At 42.1% G+C, this 20,012-nt stretch overlaps 1 protein-coding gene across 1 annotated transcript in view; it reads right to left on the bottom strand.

Moving 5' to 3' along the window:
- Positions 1–20,012, bottom strand: part of FAM161A (FAM161 centrosomal protein A) — a 30,011-nt gene that overhangs the window by 5,778 nt on the left and 4,221 nt on the right. The window contains 6 exon segments of the mRNA XM_017889712.1: positions 5,397–5,496; positions 7,901–8,068; positions 8,756–9,383; positions 9,386–9,418; positions 9,421–9,899; positions 11,443–11,681. Coding sequence (XP_017745201.1) covers positions 5,397–5,496; positions 7,901–8,068; positions 8,756–9,383; positions 9,386–9,418; positions 9,421–9,899; positions 11,443–11,681 — 1,647 coding nt within the window.

Genomic DNA, 20,012 nt, shown 5'->3' with positions numbered 1-20,012 from the left:
AAAAAAAAAAAAAAAAAAAAAAAAAAACGAGAACAGTAGACACTGGTCTCAAACTCTTGGCCTCAAATGATCCTGCCCCCTCAGTTTCCCAAAGTGTTGGGATTACAGGGTGTGAGTCACTGGCCTAATTTTTCTAATATAAAGATATTTCTGACTGGATGTGGTGGTTCACGCCTGTAATCCCAGAACTTTGAGAAGTTGAGGTGGGCGGATCACAAGGTCAGGAGTTTGAGACCAGCCTGACCAACATGCTGAAACTTCGTCTCGACTAAAAATACAAAAAAAAATTAGCGGGAGGCTGAGACAGGAGAATGGCGTGAACCCGGGAGGCGGAGCTTGCAGTGAGTGGAGATTGCGCCACTGTGCTCCAGCCTGGGCAAGAGAGCAAGACCCTGTCTCAAAAAAAAAAAAAATTAGCCAGGCATGGTGGCACGCGCCTGTAATCCCAGATACTCAGGAGGCTGAGGCAGGAGAATCACTTGAACCCGGGAGGTGGAGGTTGCAGTGAGCTGAGATTGCGCCACTGCACTCCAGCCTGGTGACAGAGTGAGACTCTTTCTCAAAAAAAAAAAAAAAAAAAGAAAAGAAAAGATATTTCTTGGACAAACAGCACTATAATAAATCATTGTCATATATGTGTTCAATTTTTGGTCTTCCCAAATAATACCTCATACTTTCTTTCTGGTTTTATAGTATCACCCATAATGATTCCTTTAATTTAGCATTTTATTTACTTTCCTTTTTTTTTCCTAGACCTCTTGGAACAAGCCTCACATGTCACTAACACAAATATTAGTATTCCCAGGTTATGTACCTGGCTCCCCGGAATTGAGGTTAATAGAAAAAAAAGAATATATCAATCTGACCATTCCCCCAACCTCCCAAACAATCATATTGACAATTTTGTCTCAATACACATCTGTAATTGCTGCAGTTGTGTGTCTTGAATGACTACATTTGTCTGTCTTGTTTCTATCTGACTTTAAGAGTCTCAAGGGATTTTCTGATATTCAAAAGCATTTGTTGAGAAGGGGCAGGAAAACAAGATGACAGATAAAACAATCACACGAAGACAGCCAGATCTGGGTTTGAATCCTGGTTCCCCTTCTTCTGGTTGTATCATCTAAGCCTCAAGATGTCCCTCATCTGTGAAATAAGAACTTCACAGGAGCAGTGTAAAGGTCAGTTAAGATAATGCATAGAAAGTGCTTAGCGGAGCCCTTGTCTTTCAGCAACCTCACAAAAAACAATAGAAACTAGCTTCCAAATAACTTTGTACAATCTCCCTCTTAAATGCAAACAACCAAAGAAAATCTGAGGAAAGCTTCTAATATGATAGACAAGAGGCTAAAAAAGAGAAAAAGAAACTTGAAGGAAACTGAGACAACATCAGCAGTATGCGCAGAGATATAAAAGATATGCTGGGTGTGGTGGCTCACACCTGGAATCCCGCACTTTGGAAGGCTGAGAAAGGAGGATTTCTTGAGCCCAGGAGCTTAAGACCAGCATGGACAACATAGTAAGGCCCCTGTCTTTACAAAAAATACAAAAATTAGCCTGGCATGGTGGCTTGTGCCTATAGTCCTAACTACTTGGGAGGCTTAGGTGGTTAAGATCACCTGAGCAAAAGAGGTTGAGGTTGCAGCGAACAGCAATCATGCCACTGCACTCCAGCCTGGGACAGAGTAACACCATCTCAAAAAAAAAAAAAAAAAAGGGGGGGGGTACTGCACCCATGAAAAATACCAAAGGAACATTTAATAAATGAGAAGTATTCTGGAAATTACGTCATTTTTCATTAGGTGAGCAAAAAATGGAGATTTGGAAGATAAATTTGAGGAAATCTTCCAGAACCAGAATAAACTAACAGTGACTTTAAAAGAAATACAAGAAATGTAGATAAATCCAGAAGGTTAATATCTAACTAATCCCCAGTGTAACAGTGAAAAAGGTCCTAAAATGTCACTTATGCCAGAGGCCTATAGCAGGGGTCATTACCACGAACTAGGTACGGGTCTGTGGCCTGTTAGGAACCAGGCTACACAGCAGGAAGTGAGCAGTGGGAGGGTTAGCATTACCACCTGAGCTCTGCCTCCTATAGCATTAGATTCTCATAGCAGCGTGACCCCTATCGTGAACTGCTCATGCCGGGGATCTAGGTTGCATGCTCCTTATGAGAATCTAATGCCTGATGATGTAAGGTGGAACAGTTCCATCCAGAAATGATCCAGTCCCTCATCCATCCACCCCACCCCATGCAACCCTGGTCTGTGGAAAAATGGTCTTCCATAAAACCAGTCTCTAGTGCCAAAAAGGTTGAGGACTGCTGGCCTAGACAGAAACCATTCCAAAGTGGAGCAGGACACTTGTGGGCTCCAGGGGAGGAAAGGAACTGATGAATTAACAATGTGTTTAACTGTTTGAGGGGGATTTTTGAGAGCTAACAGAAAAAATTTAATAATAATAATAATATATACATTGGCAGGGAATGAGGGAAGGTGGGGGGAGGACCAAACAAAATTAGTAATTATTAACACAAGGAAAAAGTTTTTTAAAGGAAATGTGATGGGCCGGGCGCGGTGGCTCACACCTGTAATCCCAGCACTTTGGGAGGCCAAGGTGGGAGGATCATCAGGTCAGAAGTTCGAGACCAGCCTGACCAACGTGGTGAAACCTCATCTCTACTAAAAAATACAAAAAAAAATTAGCTGGGCGTGGTGGTGCACGCCTGTAATCCCAGCTACTCAGGAGACTGAGGCAGGAGAATGGCTTGAACCCAGGAGGCAGAGGCTGCAGTGAGCCGAGATTGTGCCACTGTACTCCAGCCTGGGTGACAGAGCAAGGCTGTCTCAAAAAAAAGAAAAAGAAAATGTGATGATAATAATATAGGGCTCAGCTGCTAACATTGTTTACTAAGTCATAACAATGAATTCTGATCTGTGATAGAGCTGACTAGGAAATGGAAGGATGGAAAGACAGAGAAAGGGAAGGTAAGTGTGCTTCTGAGAGAATGTAAAACAGCTAAATCCTCACCTATCATATCAATAAGCTAGTAGATAGAGTCTGTAATGAAAAAGATAAAAGAACAGTTGAAAGAATGTTACTGAACAATACCCACTAGGAAGGCTGTAACAAAAAGACAGACAAAAGCTAGGTGCAGCGGCTCATGCCTATAATCCCATCAACTTGGGAGGTGGAGATGGGAAGATCACTTGAGGCCAGGAGTTCAAGACCAGCCTGGGCAATACAGTGAGATCCAGTCTCTACAAAAAATAAAATTAGCTGGCATGATGGTGTGGGCCTTTGTCTCAGCTACTGGGGATGCTGATACTGGGGATCATCTGAGTCCAGGAGTTCAAGGTTACAGTGAGATTGTACTACTGCACTGGCTTGGGCAACAGAGTGAGACCCTGTCTCTAAAAATAGTTTTTTATAAAAACCAGACAGACAATAACAAGTGCTGGTGCTATTCACAACAGCAAAGACATGGTATCAACCCAACCCATCAGCAGTGGATTGGATACAGAAAATATGTTACACATATACCACGGAATACTACACAGCCATAAAAAAGAATGAAATCATGTCCTCTGCAACAACATGGATGCAGCTGGAAGCCATTATCCTAAGCAAACTAAAGCAGAAACAGAAAACCAAACACCACATGTTCTCACTTACAAGTGGAACTAAACACTGGGTACACATGGAAATAAAGATGGGAACAACAGACACTGGAGAATATAAGAGGGAGAGTGGAGGGAGGAGGGCAAGGGTTGAAAAACTACGTATCGGGTACTATGCTCATTACGTGGGTGATGAGTTCAATCATACCCCAAACCCCAGCTCACACAATATACCCCCCCTTTTTTTTTTTTGAGATGGAATTTCGCTCTTGTTGCTCAGGCTGGAGTGCAATGATGAGATCTCAGCTCACTGCAACCTCCGCCTCCCAAGTTCAAGCAATTCTCCTGCCTCAGCCTCCCAAGTAGTTGGGATTACAGGCGCACAAAACCATGCCCGGCTAATTTTTGTATTTTTAGTAGAGATGAGGTTTCACCATGTTGGCCAGGCTGGTCTTGAACCCCTGACCTCAGGTGATCCACCTGCCTCGGCCTCCCAAAATGCTGGCTGGGATTACAGGCATGAGCCACAGTGCCTGGCATACCCTTGTAACAAACCTGCACATGTACCCCTTGAATTTAAAATAAAAGTTGAAAAAAATTAAAATAAATAAGAAAACCCAGAAGCAGTGTAAAAAGCAAAAACAAAAAACTTGCAGTTCAGAGCTGGAGATAATGTCTTTGGGCCAAAAGCCAATCACTTTATGATTATAATGTAGAACAGCTTAAAATGATTTTTCCCCCTAAAGTTGAAATAAGGATGTTAAAAAAATCCATCCCTTAAAATGAAAGGCATTATATAAAATTATATCTAGATCAGTGAGCAAAAAGATTATGTAACTTTGAGAGACTGTAATGTGCAGATTCACCCACAATACATGTCCACTGTCCTCACTGAGTCACTGACAAGTACAGTTCTGTAACCATGCTCATCTGTTACAGGTAAATTCTCCAACTGTCTATTGTCCAATTATAACAGCTTCAAATTCACAATTTAGAACCTGCAACCTCCAGTGATTTTGTCAATTGTTAAGCCATGTCACCCGTACAGATGCCTCCCCTACGGGATAAAGGAGAAGATGACCTAAAATGAACAAATCTCCCTTAAGGGAAAGATTATAAAACTGGGCATAAACTGAGTAAACTCAGGGTCTACTGTCTATAAGACTAGTTTGTTTTTTTTATAGAAAGGAAGTTTTTTAGTAATTGCAGAGAAGACCGAATTACAGACTCACTTAAAAAAAAAACTGGCAGAAATAACTCTGATTCAATTAGCCATTTTGTTTCATTTTTTTAATTCTTCAAAGACCTCCAAGTGATGTCATGAAGCCTCATCTTAATAGCTAACCAAGTTTGTACTCAAAAAAGACCAGCCATTAGAAAACAGCTTGCAAAATTATTTTACAAACTGCTGGATTGGCATGTTATTTATCAAACTTATGTGCTTCATCAAAAAGATTCAATGTTCAGATTATTTCTTTGAGATGAGGTCTTGCTACGTTGCACAGGTTGGACCAAAACTCTTGGGCTCAAGCAATTTGCCCATCTGAGCCTCCCAAGTAGCTGGGACTACAGGTGCACACCACCACACTTGGTTAAATGCTCGGATTTAAGCAAAATTACTCATTGGCTGATATGATGAAGCCAACATAAACAACAATAATGTATCCCAACAGTTATGTAACACATAAGCAAAATGGACTGTAAATTTAGGAGCTAAAGCTGTAAAAAAAAAACAACAATTGACAATAGCTCTTAAATTCCAATAAACACAACCTGAGCAACTCTTTCAAATAGCAGTGGCCTCTTTTTTAATTTTTCTTCTCTTTCTTCTAGTTCTCGTTGGTATTCTCTCATCCTTTCCTTTTCGCTCTTTCTAAAATTAAATAAAAGCAATGGAATTTTTTAAAAGATCATCTAAGAAATAAGAACTTACATATGTAACATTTAACTTATCAATCTCTACAAAGTCAATGAAAAAAAAAGAAATAACATTTAGCTTAGCTGACAAATCAGAAATTATGAGCACAGTTCACAGTTTACCTCGATTCCTCTTCTGTACTGGTTAATTCTCATGGAATGCAGAATAAAATCCTAGGTTCTGAGACCACACATATTATGCTCTAGGAATAGTCTGAACACTTTAATTTCTGAAATCCCCAAGGCATACATATATTAAGGGACTTCAAACTGACCTGAAGAGATGAATGAAAGCCCTCTTGTCTCATTTATAAGTGTATAAAACCAAGAACATTTTGGAAGAAATCAGCTATCTTCTCTGTAAGGAATTTCTTCTGAAAACAAGACCTTGCTCTTATTTATTATTTTATTGTTGTTGTTATTTGTTTTTTGTTTTGAGACAGAGTCTCATTCTGTTGTTCAGGCTGGCACAGTGGCGCCATCTCAGTTCACTGCAACCTCCACCTCCTGGGTTCATGCAATTCTCATGCCTCAGCCTTCCAAGTAGCTGAGATTACAGGCATGCACCACCATGCCTGGCTAATTTTCTGTATTTTTAGTAGAGACGAGGGTTTCACCATGTTGGCCAGGCTGGTCTCGAACTCCTGACCTCAGATGATCTGCCTGTCTCGGCCTCTCCAAGTGCTGGGATTACAGGCATGAGCCATCGCGCCCGGCCTATTATTTTTGAGACAGGTTCTCGCTCTGTTGCCCAGGCTGGAGTGCAGTGGTACAATCATGGCTGACTGCAACTTCGACTTCCTGGGTTCAAATGATCCTCCCACCTTAGCCTCTCGAGTAGGTGGGACTACAGGTGCATGCCACCACACCTGGCTAATTTTTTTTTAAGTTTTTGTAGAGATGGGGGTCTTATTATGTTTACCAGGCTGGTCTCAAACTCCTGGGCTCAAGCAACCTTCCTGCCTTGGATTCCCAAGGTGCTGGGATTATAGATGTGAGCCATGGCATCCAGCCTTTGCTGCTATTTTTTCCCCCTAAATAAGATCTCCTACAGGTTAGTGGCAAAGTTAATTCAATGGGAGCAAGTCAAAGGAGAAATAAAGAGCATGGGAACATAACATAAAGAGAAACAGGAACCAAAATATATAAATTTACCGTAAATGTTCTCACTGTTTGGGCAAGATCCTATAATAAATTAAACTACACTATTTAATTGGTACCAAGATAATAAAATTAATGGATTGGGGAAAACAATTATACTTCCAAATAATTAGGCTTAATTATACACAAGTTGGGGTTATGAAAAAGCTATCGTCCGGGTGAGGTGGCTCACGCCTATAATCCCAGCATTTTGGGAGGCCAAGGTTGGTGGATCACCTGAGGTCAGGAGTTTGAGACCAGGCTGGCCAACATGGTAAAACCACATCTCTACTAAAAAAAAAAAAATTAGCTGGGCATGGTGGTGAGTGCCTGTAATCCCAGCAACTCTGTAGGCTGAGGCAGGAGAATCGCTTGATCTCCTGGGCGATCCAGCCTGGGCGACACAGCAAGACTCTGTCTCAGAAAAAAAAAAAGCTATTAATAGTTTACTTCCTGAGGGTAAGTTATCTATTTCTAAGAAACATTATGCTCAAGTTAATCAAATTAAGTTCCCTTGGTCAATGGATTAATGCTAAATTATAAAAGAATACTCATTGTAATTAAAAGCACATATGTATATTTAGAAATCAGATTAAAAAGTAATAAATCATATTACTTACCTGGCTTTGAGGGAGATATTTTCCTACTTAAACATCAACATTTTTATGTGCAACATCTGGAACACTGGTTTTCAAACTTTGTACTGCAGAATTCTAGTGAAGGGGTTCTAAAGGATTCCGTGAATATTTTTATTTTTATATTGAAACTAACAAAATGCAACACATACTACTAAACATTAACATATGTGCTAATGAACACATCACATAATGGATGTTTAATGTGTTAATTTGTGCTATCAGATTTCATCCAAACCTTAAAACAAAGCTCTTTATCTGTTTACTGCAATCAAAAATAATATAAAGAACAAGATTAGATACTGGTATAAGATGATAACTATTAACTAAGGCCACAATAGAAAATGTTTGTATTCCTCAACATAGCTTTATGGTTCTTACCATGAAGTTGAGTATATATGTTGGTTCTCACCATGAGGTGAGTGTGTATGTGCTGAATATAAGTAACTGATGACAATTTAAATCCATAAGCTAAAACACTGATGCCATTTTCAATCTGCTAATAGTTTACTATCTACTGATTAAAAAAAAAAAAAGAAAGTTTGAAAACCAGTGGTCTGGAGGTTCAAGACTTTTTTATGATACCTGAGACATTTTACTCTGGATTTAGATATTTGAGCTAAACTTTGATGTGAGTCATAAGCCTTAGCCCGGGTTGTCAGGAGTTTCTGCAATTCTTTCATTCTTTGCTTCTGTTTAGTTAGGATCCGATTTCTCTCTTCTTCCAACATTTTCTTTTCCTCAAGTGATCTCCTGAGGGTAATAAACTAGGCTTAATCCATTTTAAGCCAATGAGAATGTTGTTTACCAAAGATTTAACATGGGATAATTTGAATTTTGTTAATTCAAAATTTGAAAAAAGGCAACCCTTTGAAAAGGATCTGACTTGTAAAACTAGAAATCTTTATTTATTTATTTACTTATTTTTTGAGACAGAGTCTCACTCTGTTGCTGAGGCTGGAGTGCCACGGCACGATCTCAGCTCACTGCAAGCTCTGCCTCCTGGATTCAAGCGATTCTCCTGCCTCAGCCTCCTGAGTAGCTGGGATTACAGGCGCCCACCACCATGCCCAGCTAATTTTTTGTATTTTTAGTAGAAATAGGGTTTCACTATCTTGGCCAGCCTGGTCTAACCTTGTGATCCACCCACCTCGGCCTCCCAAAGCACTGGGATTACAGGTGTGAGCCACCACGCCCGGCCAGGGAAAACTAGAAATCTTAAGACTAATATTTTCTAATCTCCCAAAATTTATAAAATGAAAAATATATTGATTTCTTAGCATACTCTCTGACAAAATATCATATATTATATAGTAAAATATTTTATAGATACAATAATAATTTCTAAGTATTTTCAAATTCACCAACATAAACTCCACAGAGTTGCATACACTCATCTGGCAACCCTGAGTCAGTCAGTACTGTGTCTTAGTTACTTACCTCACAGCTTGTTCTCGTCCTCTGGAAGACACCGTGGTCACTGGAGGGTTGTAGCTACAAGGCACAGGCTTTACACCTGCACATCTTACTGGAGACAAATAAGGCCAACGTGTTTCTTTTAACTTTTCTTCATCTGCTTCGATGTCTGCCAAAATTTTATCTCTTTTAATAGATGCATGTGGAGATGCATGAAGATCAAATGGTTTACACACCGTTAAGAGTTTTGGAGACTTGTGTTCTGAGAGGTGTTCCTGATATCTCTCAGGAAGGTCCTCAAAATCAGGAGTCCGGCACCTAACCTTGTGTTTACACTTCAACTTTATAGCCTGTTCAGGACACCTGGGGTTCCTGCGTCCACAAGCTGACCTACAAGGCAGAGGAGATGAGTTCTGTAAACGCTCCTGGGCTCTCAGCTGCATCCTAAGGTTTCGATAGAGCTCTTCTTCTTTTAACTTGTCATTGGTAGTTGAACCATAAGTAGATCGAGGAACGGGTCTGGCTTTAAATCGATTTGTTTTCTTTTTAGACTTAAAAAAGTCTCTCAGCTGCTTTTCCTGGGCTGCTCGCTTCTGTTCCTCCCTTGCTATAAATTTAAATGGCTTTTGTGAGGCCAAAAGAGCTTCTTTATTTTCTCCTTCAGAGACCTTCTCCGTTCTTCTTTTGCTTGACTAAATCATGGTAAAGGGGGAGAAAGACAGATGCAGGAACTGGATTGGCTCGGAATTTCTTCTTACACTCTGGATCCTCTTCTTGTTTTTTGAGCAGTTTATGTACCATTTCAATATCTGATTTAGATTTCATGGACTCTTCTTTTTTCTTCTGTTCTCTTATCATCATTTGAAAAGGCTCCGGTACTGTAATCGTGGGCACCCATTCTTTTCGTTTCTTCCTTGTTTTCTCAGCTGCGTGGAAGCCAGTATCTTTACAGCGAATATAATCTTCAACACAAAAGTCTTTCCACATGTTGTTGATAAGCTCCTTAGCATAGGCCATCATTCTGTTTTTCCTAGGATACTCTTTTTCTAGGTTGGGTAACTCTTCTTCAGAGGAGGACACATACAAGGAGGAAGACTGGCCTAAATCAGGCTCTGAAAATGATGTCATTAATGAGACAGGGTGATAGGAGTTCTTTTCTGACACAGATCTAAATGAGAAGAATAACTATGTTACATTTTCAGTCGTATGTGACCAAATATAAAAATTAAGAGTTACATATTTTCTTTTCTTTTTTTTTTTCTGAGACAGAGTCTCACTCTGTTGCCCAGGTTGGGGTGCAGTGGCCTGATCTTAGCTCACTGCAACCTCTGCCACCTGGGTTGATTCTCCTGTCTCAGCCTCCTGAGTAGCTGGGACTACAGGCATGTGCCACCATGCCCAGCTAATTTTTTGTATTTTTAGTAGAGATGGGGTTTCACCATGTTACCCAGGATGGTCTCAATCTCCTGACCTCATGATCTGCCTGCCTCTGCCTCCCAAAGTGCTGAGATTACAGGCGTGAGTCACTGCGCCCAGCGAAGAGTTACATATTTTCTAAGATCAGGGTATAATCAGAAGAGAGGAGCTGGACAGGGCTTATAAGAATTATCACTTTTATTTGGAACAGAGCTGGGAGATGCCCATACCTTATCTACTTTGACTTCTTCATTTTACAGACAAGGAACCTGAGATGGCAGAGGCTCCTTGTGACTAATCTCTATTAAATTCTCCCCACAATTTCCAGAGTCACTGTTCTGAAGCATAGATCTGATCATGTCATTCTCCTGCTTGAAACTTTTTGATAATTCCTCACTGCTACAAAGTCAAGCCTAGATTACAAGCCCTTTGAGACTGGCACTTATCTTTTCAGTCTTACCCCTCACCACTGGCTACCCCAGTCTCCATTCTGCATTCATATCCAGTCCTGTGAAGTTCCTCACACACGATATTATTTCTCATGCCATCTTGCCTTTGCATACATGGTTGCTGCTAGCTAGAAGACCACTACTTATTCCTCCTCCAAGACTGAACTCAGATGTGACACTTCAGTGGAAAATTCTGGCCTGCATCCCTCCAAAAGCTTGGCATAACCAACTGCTTCTTCCTCTGTAACACTCTGTTACATCATGCTGTAATGCAATTTTTGGTTCTCAGCTAGTCTCTAAGCTCCTTGAGGGCATCTTGTTTTTGACTCCTCAGTGCCCAGGCATAGTCTGGCACACAGGAGACATGCAAGCATCGCTGACTGACTAGATGTGTAAGTCTCAGAGCAGGTGAATTCACAGCAGAAATGGGTGTTGAAATTGCAGACTATTTTGAAAACATAAATCAGATTAATGTCTCCTAGTCCTGAACTCTTTGTACTAGCTCTTTAATGAGCTCATGTTAATCCACATATTATAAAGAGCTTTTAAAGTTAAACTTTTATGTTTACCATTTAAAATGGCCCAGAATAAGTATTTTGATACATGCCCTCAGTTCTATGGGTGGATCAGAGAGAAAAGACCAAATGGTCACCAAATGACCCTCAAGCAAAAGTCATCTAGTAAGCTGATAAGCCATTAAACATTTTGAATAAAATCCTACTTCTGTATATCATTAAGAGTACAAAGGGCTATTTAAGAGAAAATATTCTGAAATAACTATGTTCTGTCCTTTTAAGGATACATTTTATTTTATACTCCACAAATAACTTTGAGTTACAACCTTACCTGGAACAGTCACTAAGAGAGGCTTCCCTGATGACCACTGGCTGAACTTCCTTTAAATGTAATTTATCCTGGTACATTTTCTCTAATTTTGCCATAGTTTCTAGGTGGGCAGCCTTCAACTCTTCTACTTTCTTGAAATATTCCTCATTAGAGTGGTGAATACCAGGAAAGTTCACAAAGTCCTCAGAGCTAATTGGTGCATGTTCATCCACCCCAGAAAAGCTGGTGTTCAAATCAGCCTGGTGGGGAGAAAACACCTGTTATATGGTGACTGGAGCTGAAAGACAAATTAAGCTGACACTGATCCAAAATGCTGCTTCCTAAAGAGTCCACCTAGTTGGGTTATACGTTAATTATGGGTTATGCATATAGAATGAGTTACAGGTTATTTGTGTGTACATTTTCCCCAGTGATATTTTAAGAACAAGAGGGAGCGAGACCAAACTGTCAGAAAATAAATGTTATTTAATCCATTTGATAAAGGATGGTTAGACTCCCAGATCAACCAACAAAAGGTATAACAGGATAGAACCCAACAACTGTTTACAAAGTATTTCTATAAGGAGCCTCCTGAGTTGTAAGTTTTTTTTTTGTTTTGTTTTGTTTTTTTGAGACAGAGTCTCGCTCTATCACTCAGACTGGAGTGCAGTGGCGTGATCATGGCTCACTACAAGCTCCGCCTCCCGGGTTCACACCATTCTCCTGCCTCAGCCTCCCGAGTAGCTGGGACTACAGGCGCCTGCCACCGCACCTGGCTAATTTTGTGTATTTTTAGTAGAGACGGGGTTTCACTGTGTTAGCCAGGTTGGTCTCGATCTCCTGACCTCATGATTCACCCGCCTCAGCCTCCCAAAGTGCTGGGATTACAGGCGTGAGCCACTGCGCCCGGCTTGAGTTGTAAGTCTTAACTGAGATGAAGAGGAACCCAGTTCTTCCTGCTGCAAACCAGGCAACCACAGCCCAATGCTCTCCCTTCAGTTGCGCTTCTGAAGTGTGGCTCCAAGGACTGCTAGTGAGAGAAGGCAGGGAAATAGAGGGAATGGGGACAGGGACAAAGTTCTCAGTGGCTCATCAAGGAGCCAGGGAGAAGCCCTCCTCACAGTGGGGCACGACCTTGGGGGGGAATAAGAGGACATGGGAGGGGGTAGGAGGGATTTTCAGGGTAGCTGCTCCTGTGGGCACAAAAGCAGTAGCTCCCATGGGTGACAGGGACTTTGGGATGACAACAAAGCAGAGAAGAAAAAATGGTGTAATTATTCAACACACAGATCATGTTTAGAAGGGTCTGACTGGCCTTTCTCCCACACTCCCTTTACATACCTTTCAGTTCTTTTTTTTTTTTTTTTTTTTTTTTTTTCTGAGACAGAGTCTCACTCTGTCACCCAGACTGAAGTGCAGTGGTGTGATCTCGGCTCACTGCAACCTCTGCCTTCTCCTGCCTCAGTCTCCCGAGTAGCTGGGATTACAGGTGCCCACCACCACGCCCAGCTAATTTTTGTATTTTAGTAGAGACGGGGTTTCACCATGTTGGCCAGGCTGGTCTCGAACTCCTGACCTCAGGTGATCCACTCACCTCAGCCTCTCAAAGTGCTGGGATTACAGGTGTGAGTCACTGTGCCCTACCCTTTCAGTTCTTTTAATTGAAGCAACTAGAGATAAAACCCCATTTTCTCTATAAATATACAATTTTTATTATGTTTCCAGTTGAGAAACAGTTGAAATTATTTATGATACTATGCATAAAAGGCTGCCAACCACGGTTTTAAATTTAGTCTACTGTCTGGAACAGACGCAAAATGAAAAAATTTGCTACAGAAAATTATAGATCCCAGCTGATAAGACTCTAGAAAATAAATCTGTTTAGCTTCTCTCAAAAGAAAAATTCAGAAGAGTCAATTATAAATAGTAGTTATAGATGTGGTGTTTTTGTTTCCCACTGGAGGCTTCTCAGAAGATACGGTGTTTTTTTAATGGGCTAAAATCGGTGTACAAGAGGACAATGTTGTACTATTTGGGGTAACTTAGAGAAAACAAATTTTAAAAAATCAATCTTCAGGGGCCAGGTGCGATAGCTCATGCCTGTAATCCTAGCACTTTGGGAGGCTGAGGCAGGTGGTTCATGAGGTCAGGAGATGGAGACCATCCCGGCTAACATGGTAAAACCTCGTTTCCACTAAAAATACAAAAAATTAGCCGGGCGTGGTGGCGGGCACCTGTAGTCCCAGTTACTTGGGAGGCTGAGGCAGGAGAATGGCGTGAACCCAGGAGGCAGAGCTTGCAGTGAGCCAAGATCGTGCCACTGCACTCCAGCCTGGGGCGACAGAGCAAGACTCCGTCTCAAAAAAAAAAAAAAAAATCAGTCTTCAATAGAACTTACATGTAGAAATTTGCTACCAACAACTTTATGAATCAGAACTGCTTTAAGTATGTCAAACAATTCAGTTAAGAGAATTCTCTGATATCTTCTGCTGTTTCTGTATGTGCTTCTCACCATAAATTTCTTACCTGTAGGATGACTACTTTGTGAATTTCCTCATTCATTAAATATTTGGGGGCTATCCTGCAATCAGCTAGCTGCTAAAAGGTATGTCCGTTTTTTTTAAACTCTACCTTTGAGGCCAGGCATGGTGGCTCACACCTACAATTCCAGCACTTTGGGAGGCCGAGGCAGCCAGATCACTTGAGGTCAGGAGTTTGAGACCAGCCTGGCCAACATGGTGAAACCTGTCTCTACTAAAATACAAAATTAGCCGGGCATGGTGGCATGTGCCTGTAGTCCCAGCTACTCAGGAGGCTGAGGCAGGAGAGTCACTTGAACCCAGGAGGTGGAGGTTGCAGTGAGCCAAGATCATACCACAGCACTCCAGTTTAGGTGACAAAGCAAGACTCCGTCTCACTTAAAACAAACAAACAAACAAAACTCTACCTTTGAGAAGTTTCCAGCTAGCTTAGGAAAGGACATGTATATAAATAATTGACAGATGACTTAGAATGAGACAGAACACCTGATTCCTGCCCACAAGCTACTTCCAGCTAAGTATGGAGACAGATGTACGTCACAATGTCAGATACTAAGAGACAGAGGCACAATTCACAGAGGTGAGCCAAACTAGAGACATATGGTTGGATGAGGACAAAGTTTGCCAGATCAGGGAGGCAGTGAAAAAGGAATAAATAAATCCGAGGCATAGTGCTAGAACATCCATCACCAGGAAACACGTGGATAAATATGTCTGGAGACCTGGTGAGAAGGCTGGGCTGGAGAGCAGACACAGGAGCCACCAATCCACATAGAAGTAGCAGGTGCAGCCTTGGATATGGACGAGGCTGCCTGGAGGGAGTGTGGGCAACAAGAGATGAGAGGACCCGAGAATGGAGATGTTAGAGAACACCAACATTTAAATAAGCAGTGGAAGGAGGAGTAATAGGAGGTAGAAAGTGGCATAAGAGATACAAAGACCAACTGATAAGGGCCTTTGGAGTCTCTGATTGAGTATTCTGACACCACATCCGTAATTTTTCTCCTAAGCCATGAGAACACTCCAAACTAAAAGTTATTTAACTCTCACCCAACCCTTTCACCTTTATAGGGTCATAAGGGGGCTGAAACCAGGTGACCAGTGACCAGGAGCCAGTGGTAGACAGGAAATGGAGGGAACTTTTATTTGGCTTGAGTTTGGAAGATAGGGGAAGACTTCCTGGAGGAGGTGATATTTGAGATGAGTCATAAAGAATGCAGGCCAGGTGTGGTAGCTCATGCCTGCAATCCCAGCACTTTGGGAGGCTGCAGTGGGAGGACTACTTGAGGTCAGGGGTTCCAGACCAGCCTGGGCAACACAGGAAGACACTGTCTCCACAAATTTTTTTTTTTTTTTTTAATTAGCTGTATGTGGTGGCTGAGGCGGGAGGATCCCTTGAGCCCAGGATGTTGAGACTGCAGTGAGCCGTGAGTGCACCACTGCACTTGAGACTGGGCGACAGAGTGAGACCTTGTCTCAAGAAAAAAGAAGGCTGGGCATGGTAGCTCACGCCTGTAATCCCAGCACTCTGGGAGGCCGAGGTGGGTGGCTCACTTGAGCTCAGGAGTTAAAGACCAGCCTGGCCAACATGGTGAAACTCCTTCTCTACTAAAAATACAAAAATTAGCCAGGTGTGGTGGTGTGTGCCTGCAGTACCAGCTACTCAGGGGGCAGAGGCAGGAGAATCGCTTGAACCTGGGAGGCAGAGATTGGCAGTGAGCTGAGATCGAGCCATTGCACTACAGCCTGGGCGACCAAGTGAGACTCTGTCTCAAAAAAAAAAAAAAAAAAAAAGAAGAATGGAGAAATCTATAGGATCACAGAGTGTTTATGGGAAAGAGGGGAGAAAGTACCCTAGACAAAGGAAATGGCGTTAGCAAATGCGCAGGCTGGGGTTGGGGAGGCTGTGCATAGCAGAGGGCAAAGTGTACAGGGCTGCCGGATAAAAGGAGACGAAAACCCATAAAGCAGTTTTGGGAAGCAAACCTAGAAAGAGAGGTTAGGGCAAGCAAGAAGGGGTTTCCCTCTTCTGTCTACCACTGGCTCCTGATTACTGATCACCTCGTTTCAGCCCCCTTATGACCCTTCTAAGATGAAAGGGTTGGGTGGGAGTTAAATAACTTTTTAAGATTTCAGATGTGATATCAGGATAATCAGTCAAGTCTGAGTTCTGCACTTAGCAATGTGATATGGGCACGAACTTCTTGAACATCAGCTTTAAGATCCATAAAGTAGGTGTGCCAGGTTTTAAACTAGTGTCTCTCAGCTCCAATGCCACCCTTCTCGACTCTGCTTTGCAATGCCAGAGCTGGAACTCTGCAAACCACACTTCTGCTTTGCCAGTGCTCCTCATCAGACTCTGCCAAAAGTGGAGTTAGAGGGAGACACAAGGCTAGAGGAGAAAGAGGGGACTTACTCCTTCCTGTTAGCCCTCTGTCTGCTTCCTGTCTGCTTATGTCAGCCCAGCAATGGTTCTTCATCTGGGCAGCAGCAATTCGTTTTAGTAGCAGTGTCTGAATCCAGCTTGCAGTTTGCGCTCGAAAAATCAACAGAATTGGCCAGGCGCAGTGGTTCATGCCTGTAATCCCAGCACTTTGGGTCACTTGAGGTCAGGAATCCAAGATCAATCTGGCCAACATGGTGAAACCCCATCTCTACTAAACACACAACTTAGCTGGGTGCGGTGCTGTATGCCTATAATCCCAGCTACTCGGGAGGCTGAGGCAGAAGAATCACTTGAACCCAGGAAGCGGAGGTTGCAGTGAGCCATGATCGCACCACTGCACTCCAGCCTGGGTGACAGAGTGAGGCTCTGTCTCAAAAAAAAAAAAAAGAAAGAAAGAAAGAAAGAAAGATCCACAGAATTACTTCAAGGCCTTTGCACTTGCTGTTCCCTCTCCCTAGGATGCTTTTCCTCCAGATATCCACATGGCCCACTTGCTCAATCCTTCAGGTCTTTACGTAAATGTCATCTTCTCAACAAGGTCTTCTCCTATTTAAAATTACAACTCTTCCTAGGACTCACTGTCAGTCCCCTTGTCTGTCTTATTTTTCCCAGAAGTACTCATCACCACTGACGTTCTACATATCTGTCCTTGATTGTGTATTACATGTCTGCCCCTACCAAAAAGTAAACATTACAAAGGCAAGAATATGCCAGGCATGATGGCTCAGGCCTGTAATCCCAGCACTTTGGGAAGCTGGGGCAGGTGGATCGCTTGAGTCCAGGAGTTTCAGACCAGCCTGGGTAACATGTCAAAGCCTGATCTCTACAAAAAATACAAAAAATTAACTTGGTGAGGTAGTATGCACCTGTAGTCCCAGCTAGTTGGGGGGCTGAGGCAGAAGGATCACCTGAGCCCAGGAGGTTGGGGTTGCAGTGAGCTATGATGGAGGCACTGCACTCCAGCCTGGGTAACAGTGTGACCCTGTCTCAAAAAAAAAAAAAACAAAACAAAAACAAAGGCAAAGATTTGTCTGCTTTGTTCAATGTTGTGTACCCAGTGTCTAGAAAAGTACCTGGCTAATGGCAGATGTTGAAGGATATTTGCTGAATGAATGAATGAATGTACAGTAAAAAAAAAAAAAAAAATTCCACCATGGGAAGAGGGCAGTTACTCCCTCCCAAAAGAATGAACCATGCAAAGAAATGCTGGCTGCTCTAAAGAGTTATATTCCACCAAGTATTAAGTAAAAGGCCTATGTTCCAAAAACTATAATTAAAACAGGGAGGGTATTCCAAAGAACTGTTTTTCAGCAAAAGAATCTATGTCCTCTCACTCATTCTTTTAGAATATCTCTTAAAAGTCTTATAGCAGTCATTTACACAAGAAGGATCAAATTTATTTGGACCTGGAAGAACCGTTTGAAAACCATATAGAAGAATGAGTAGCTTCTGAAAGATGCGGCAGGTCTGATAAATTATACTTATGTACTGATTTTGCACTGGATCCATTCTGTTTTCAGCTTAATACTGTTAACACTAGCTGGAACTTTTCAGATAAACTGATCTCACAGTGTTTAACCTAAAACAGATGAATGGCTAGTAAATGACCTCCAATTCTAATTTAATCTTTAATTGTCTCCACTGAGAAAATATTTAGTATACAAAATAAGGGCCATAGACATTATTTTTCCAAGAGCTAAAATAGCATCCTCTCTCTTTAATCGGCTTTTTGTGGAATGTTGTAAATGCAGCCACCAGATTAGAGGATAATCTTCCCTAGATTGGCTTGACCTATTTAGATAATGAATCCTTCCAGCACCTGTTGCTTTATTAGTAATCAGCACCCATGAAGAACTGTTTGTGCTATAGCCCACATAGTTTCATCTGCAATCTGTAATTTTTGAAAAAAAATTTTTCACTGTATTTGTAAAGAATGACACAGATCTACATGTACTAACATGGGTAAACTCCCAATAAATAAGAAAAAAAGCAAGTTGCAGAACTATCTCCCTCTCTAGATATATGTATATTTATAGTATGTACTGTATATTAAAATATATGGAGGAGATAGAAAACGGCCAGAAAAATAGAATACATATCAATTTTGAAACAGTGGCTACCATGAGGGAGGGAGTAGGTATTCATATTTTCTCTTTGGGGGAGAGCTGTTAAAAGGGTCTAAGTCTCATATGTAACATTTGATATTTTAAGAGAAGAATGTCACCCGGCGTGGTGGCATACACTTCTAATTCGAGCACTTTGGGAGGCCGAGGAGGGCGAATTGCTTGAGCCCAGGAGTTTGAGACCAGCTTGGGCAACATAGTGAGAACTCGTCTCTACAAAAAATAAAAATAAAAATAAAAAAATTAGGCCAGGCGTGGTGGCTCAAGCCTGTAATCACAGCACTTTGGGAGGTCAAGGCTGGTGAATCACTTGAGGTGAGGAGTTTGAGATCATCCTGGCCAACATGGTGAAACCCTGTCTCTACTAAAAATACAAAAATTAGCTAGGTCTGCTGGTGTGCACCTGTAGTCCTAGCTACTCAGGAGGCTAAGGCAGGAGAATCACTTGAATCCAGGAAGCACAGGTCTCATTGAGCCGAGATTGTGCCACTGTACTCCAGCCTAGCGAGAGAGCGAGACTCTGTCTCAAAAAAAAAAAAAAAGAAAGAAAGAAAAAGAAAAAAAAAAAGAGAATGAAATCATATCCTTCACAGTCACATGGATGGAGCTGTAGGCCATAATCTTAAACAAATTAACACAGGAACAGAAAACCAAATATTGCATATTCTTATAAGTGGCAGGTAAAACAGTGAGTACACATGAACATAAACACATAAACAAGGAAACAATAGACACTGCAGACTATCACCAGGTGGGGAGGGAGGGAGGGCAGCATAGGTTGAAAAACTACCTATTGGGTACCGTGCTCACTACCTGGATGCAATATACCCATGTAACAAGCCTGCACATGCACCTCTGTATCTAAAATAACTGTTGAATTAAAAAATATAGGCTGGGCACGGTGGCTCATGCCTGTAATCCCAGCACTTTGGGACGCTGAGGCAGGTGGATCACCTGAGGTCTGTAGTTCGAGACCAGCCTGACCAACATGAAGAAACCCCGTCTCTACTAAAAATACAAAATTAGCCGGGCGTGGTGGTGCATGTCTGTAATCCCAGCTACTTGGGAGGCTGAGGCAGGATAATCGCAACGATAACCTCTGGGAGGTAGAGGTTGTGGTGATCCGAGATCACACCACTGCACTCCAGCCTGGGCAACAAGAGTGAAACTCCATCTCAAAAAAATATGTGTGGGCCGGGCGCGGTGGCTCAAGCCTGTAATCCTAGCACTTTGGGAGGCCGAGATGGGCGGATCACGAGGTCAGGAGATCGAAACCATCCTGGCTAACACGGTGAAACCTCGTCTCTACTAAAATACAAATACAAAACCTAGCCGGGCGAGGTGGCGGGCGCCTGTAGTCCCAGCTACTCCGGAGGCTGAGGCAGGAGAATGGCATAAACCCGGGAGGCGGAGCTTGCAGTGAGATCCGGCCACTGCACTCCAGCCCGGGCGACAGATCAAGACTCCGTCTCAAAAAAAAAA

This window comes from Rhinopithecus bieti, unplaced genomic scaffold (assembly GCF_001698545.2).
Source record: "Rhinopithecus bieti isolate Rb0 unplaced genomic scaffold, ASM169854v2 scaffold_19867, whole genome shotgun sequence".
In the NCBI taxonomy this organism is placed as follows: Eukaryota; Metazoa; Chordata; class Mammalia; order Primates; family Cercopithecidae; genus Rhinopithecus; species Rhinopithecus bieti.
This window is presented reverse-complemented; position numbering and strand designations above follow the sequence as displayed.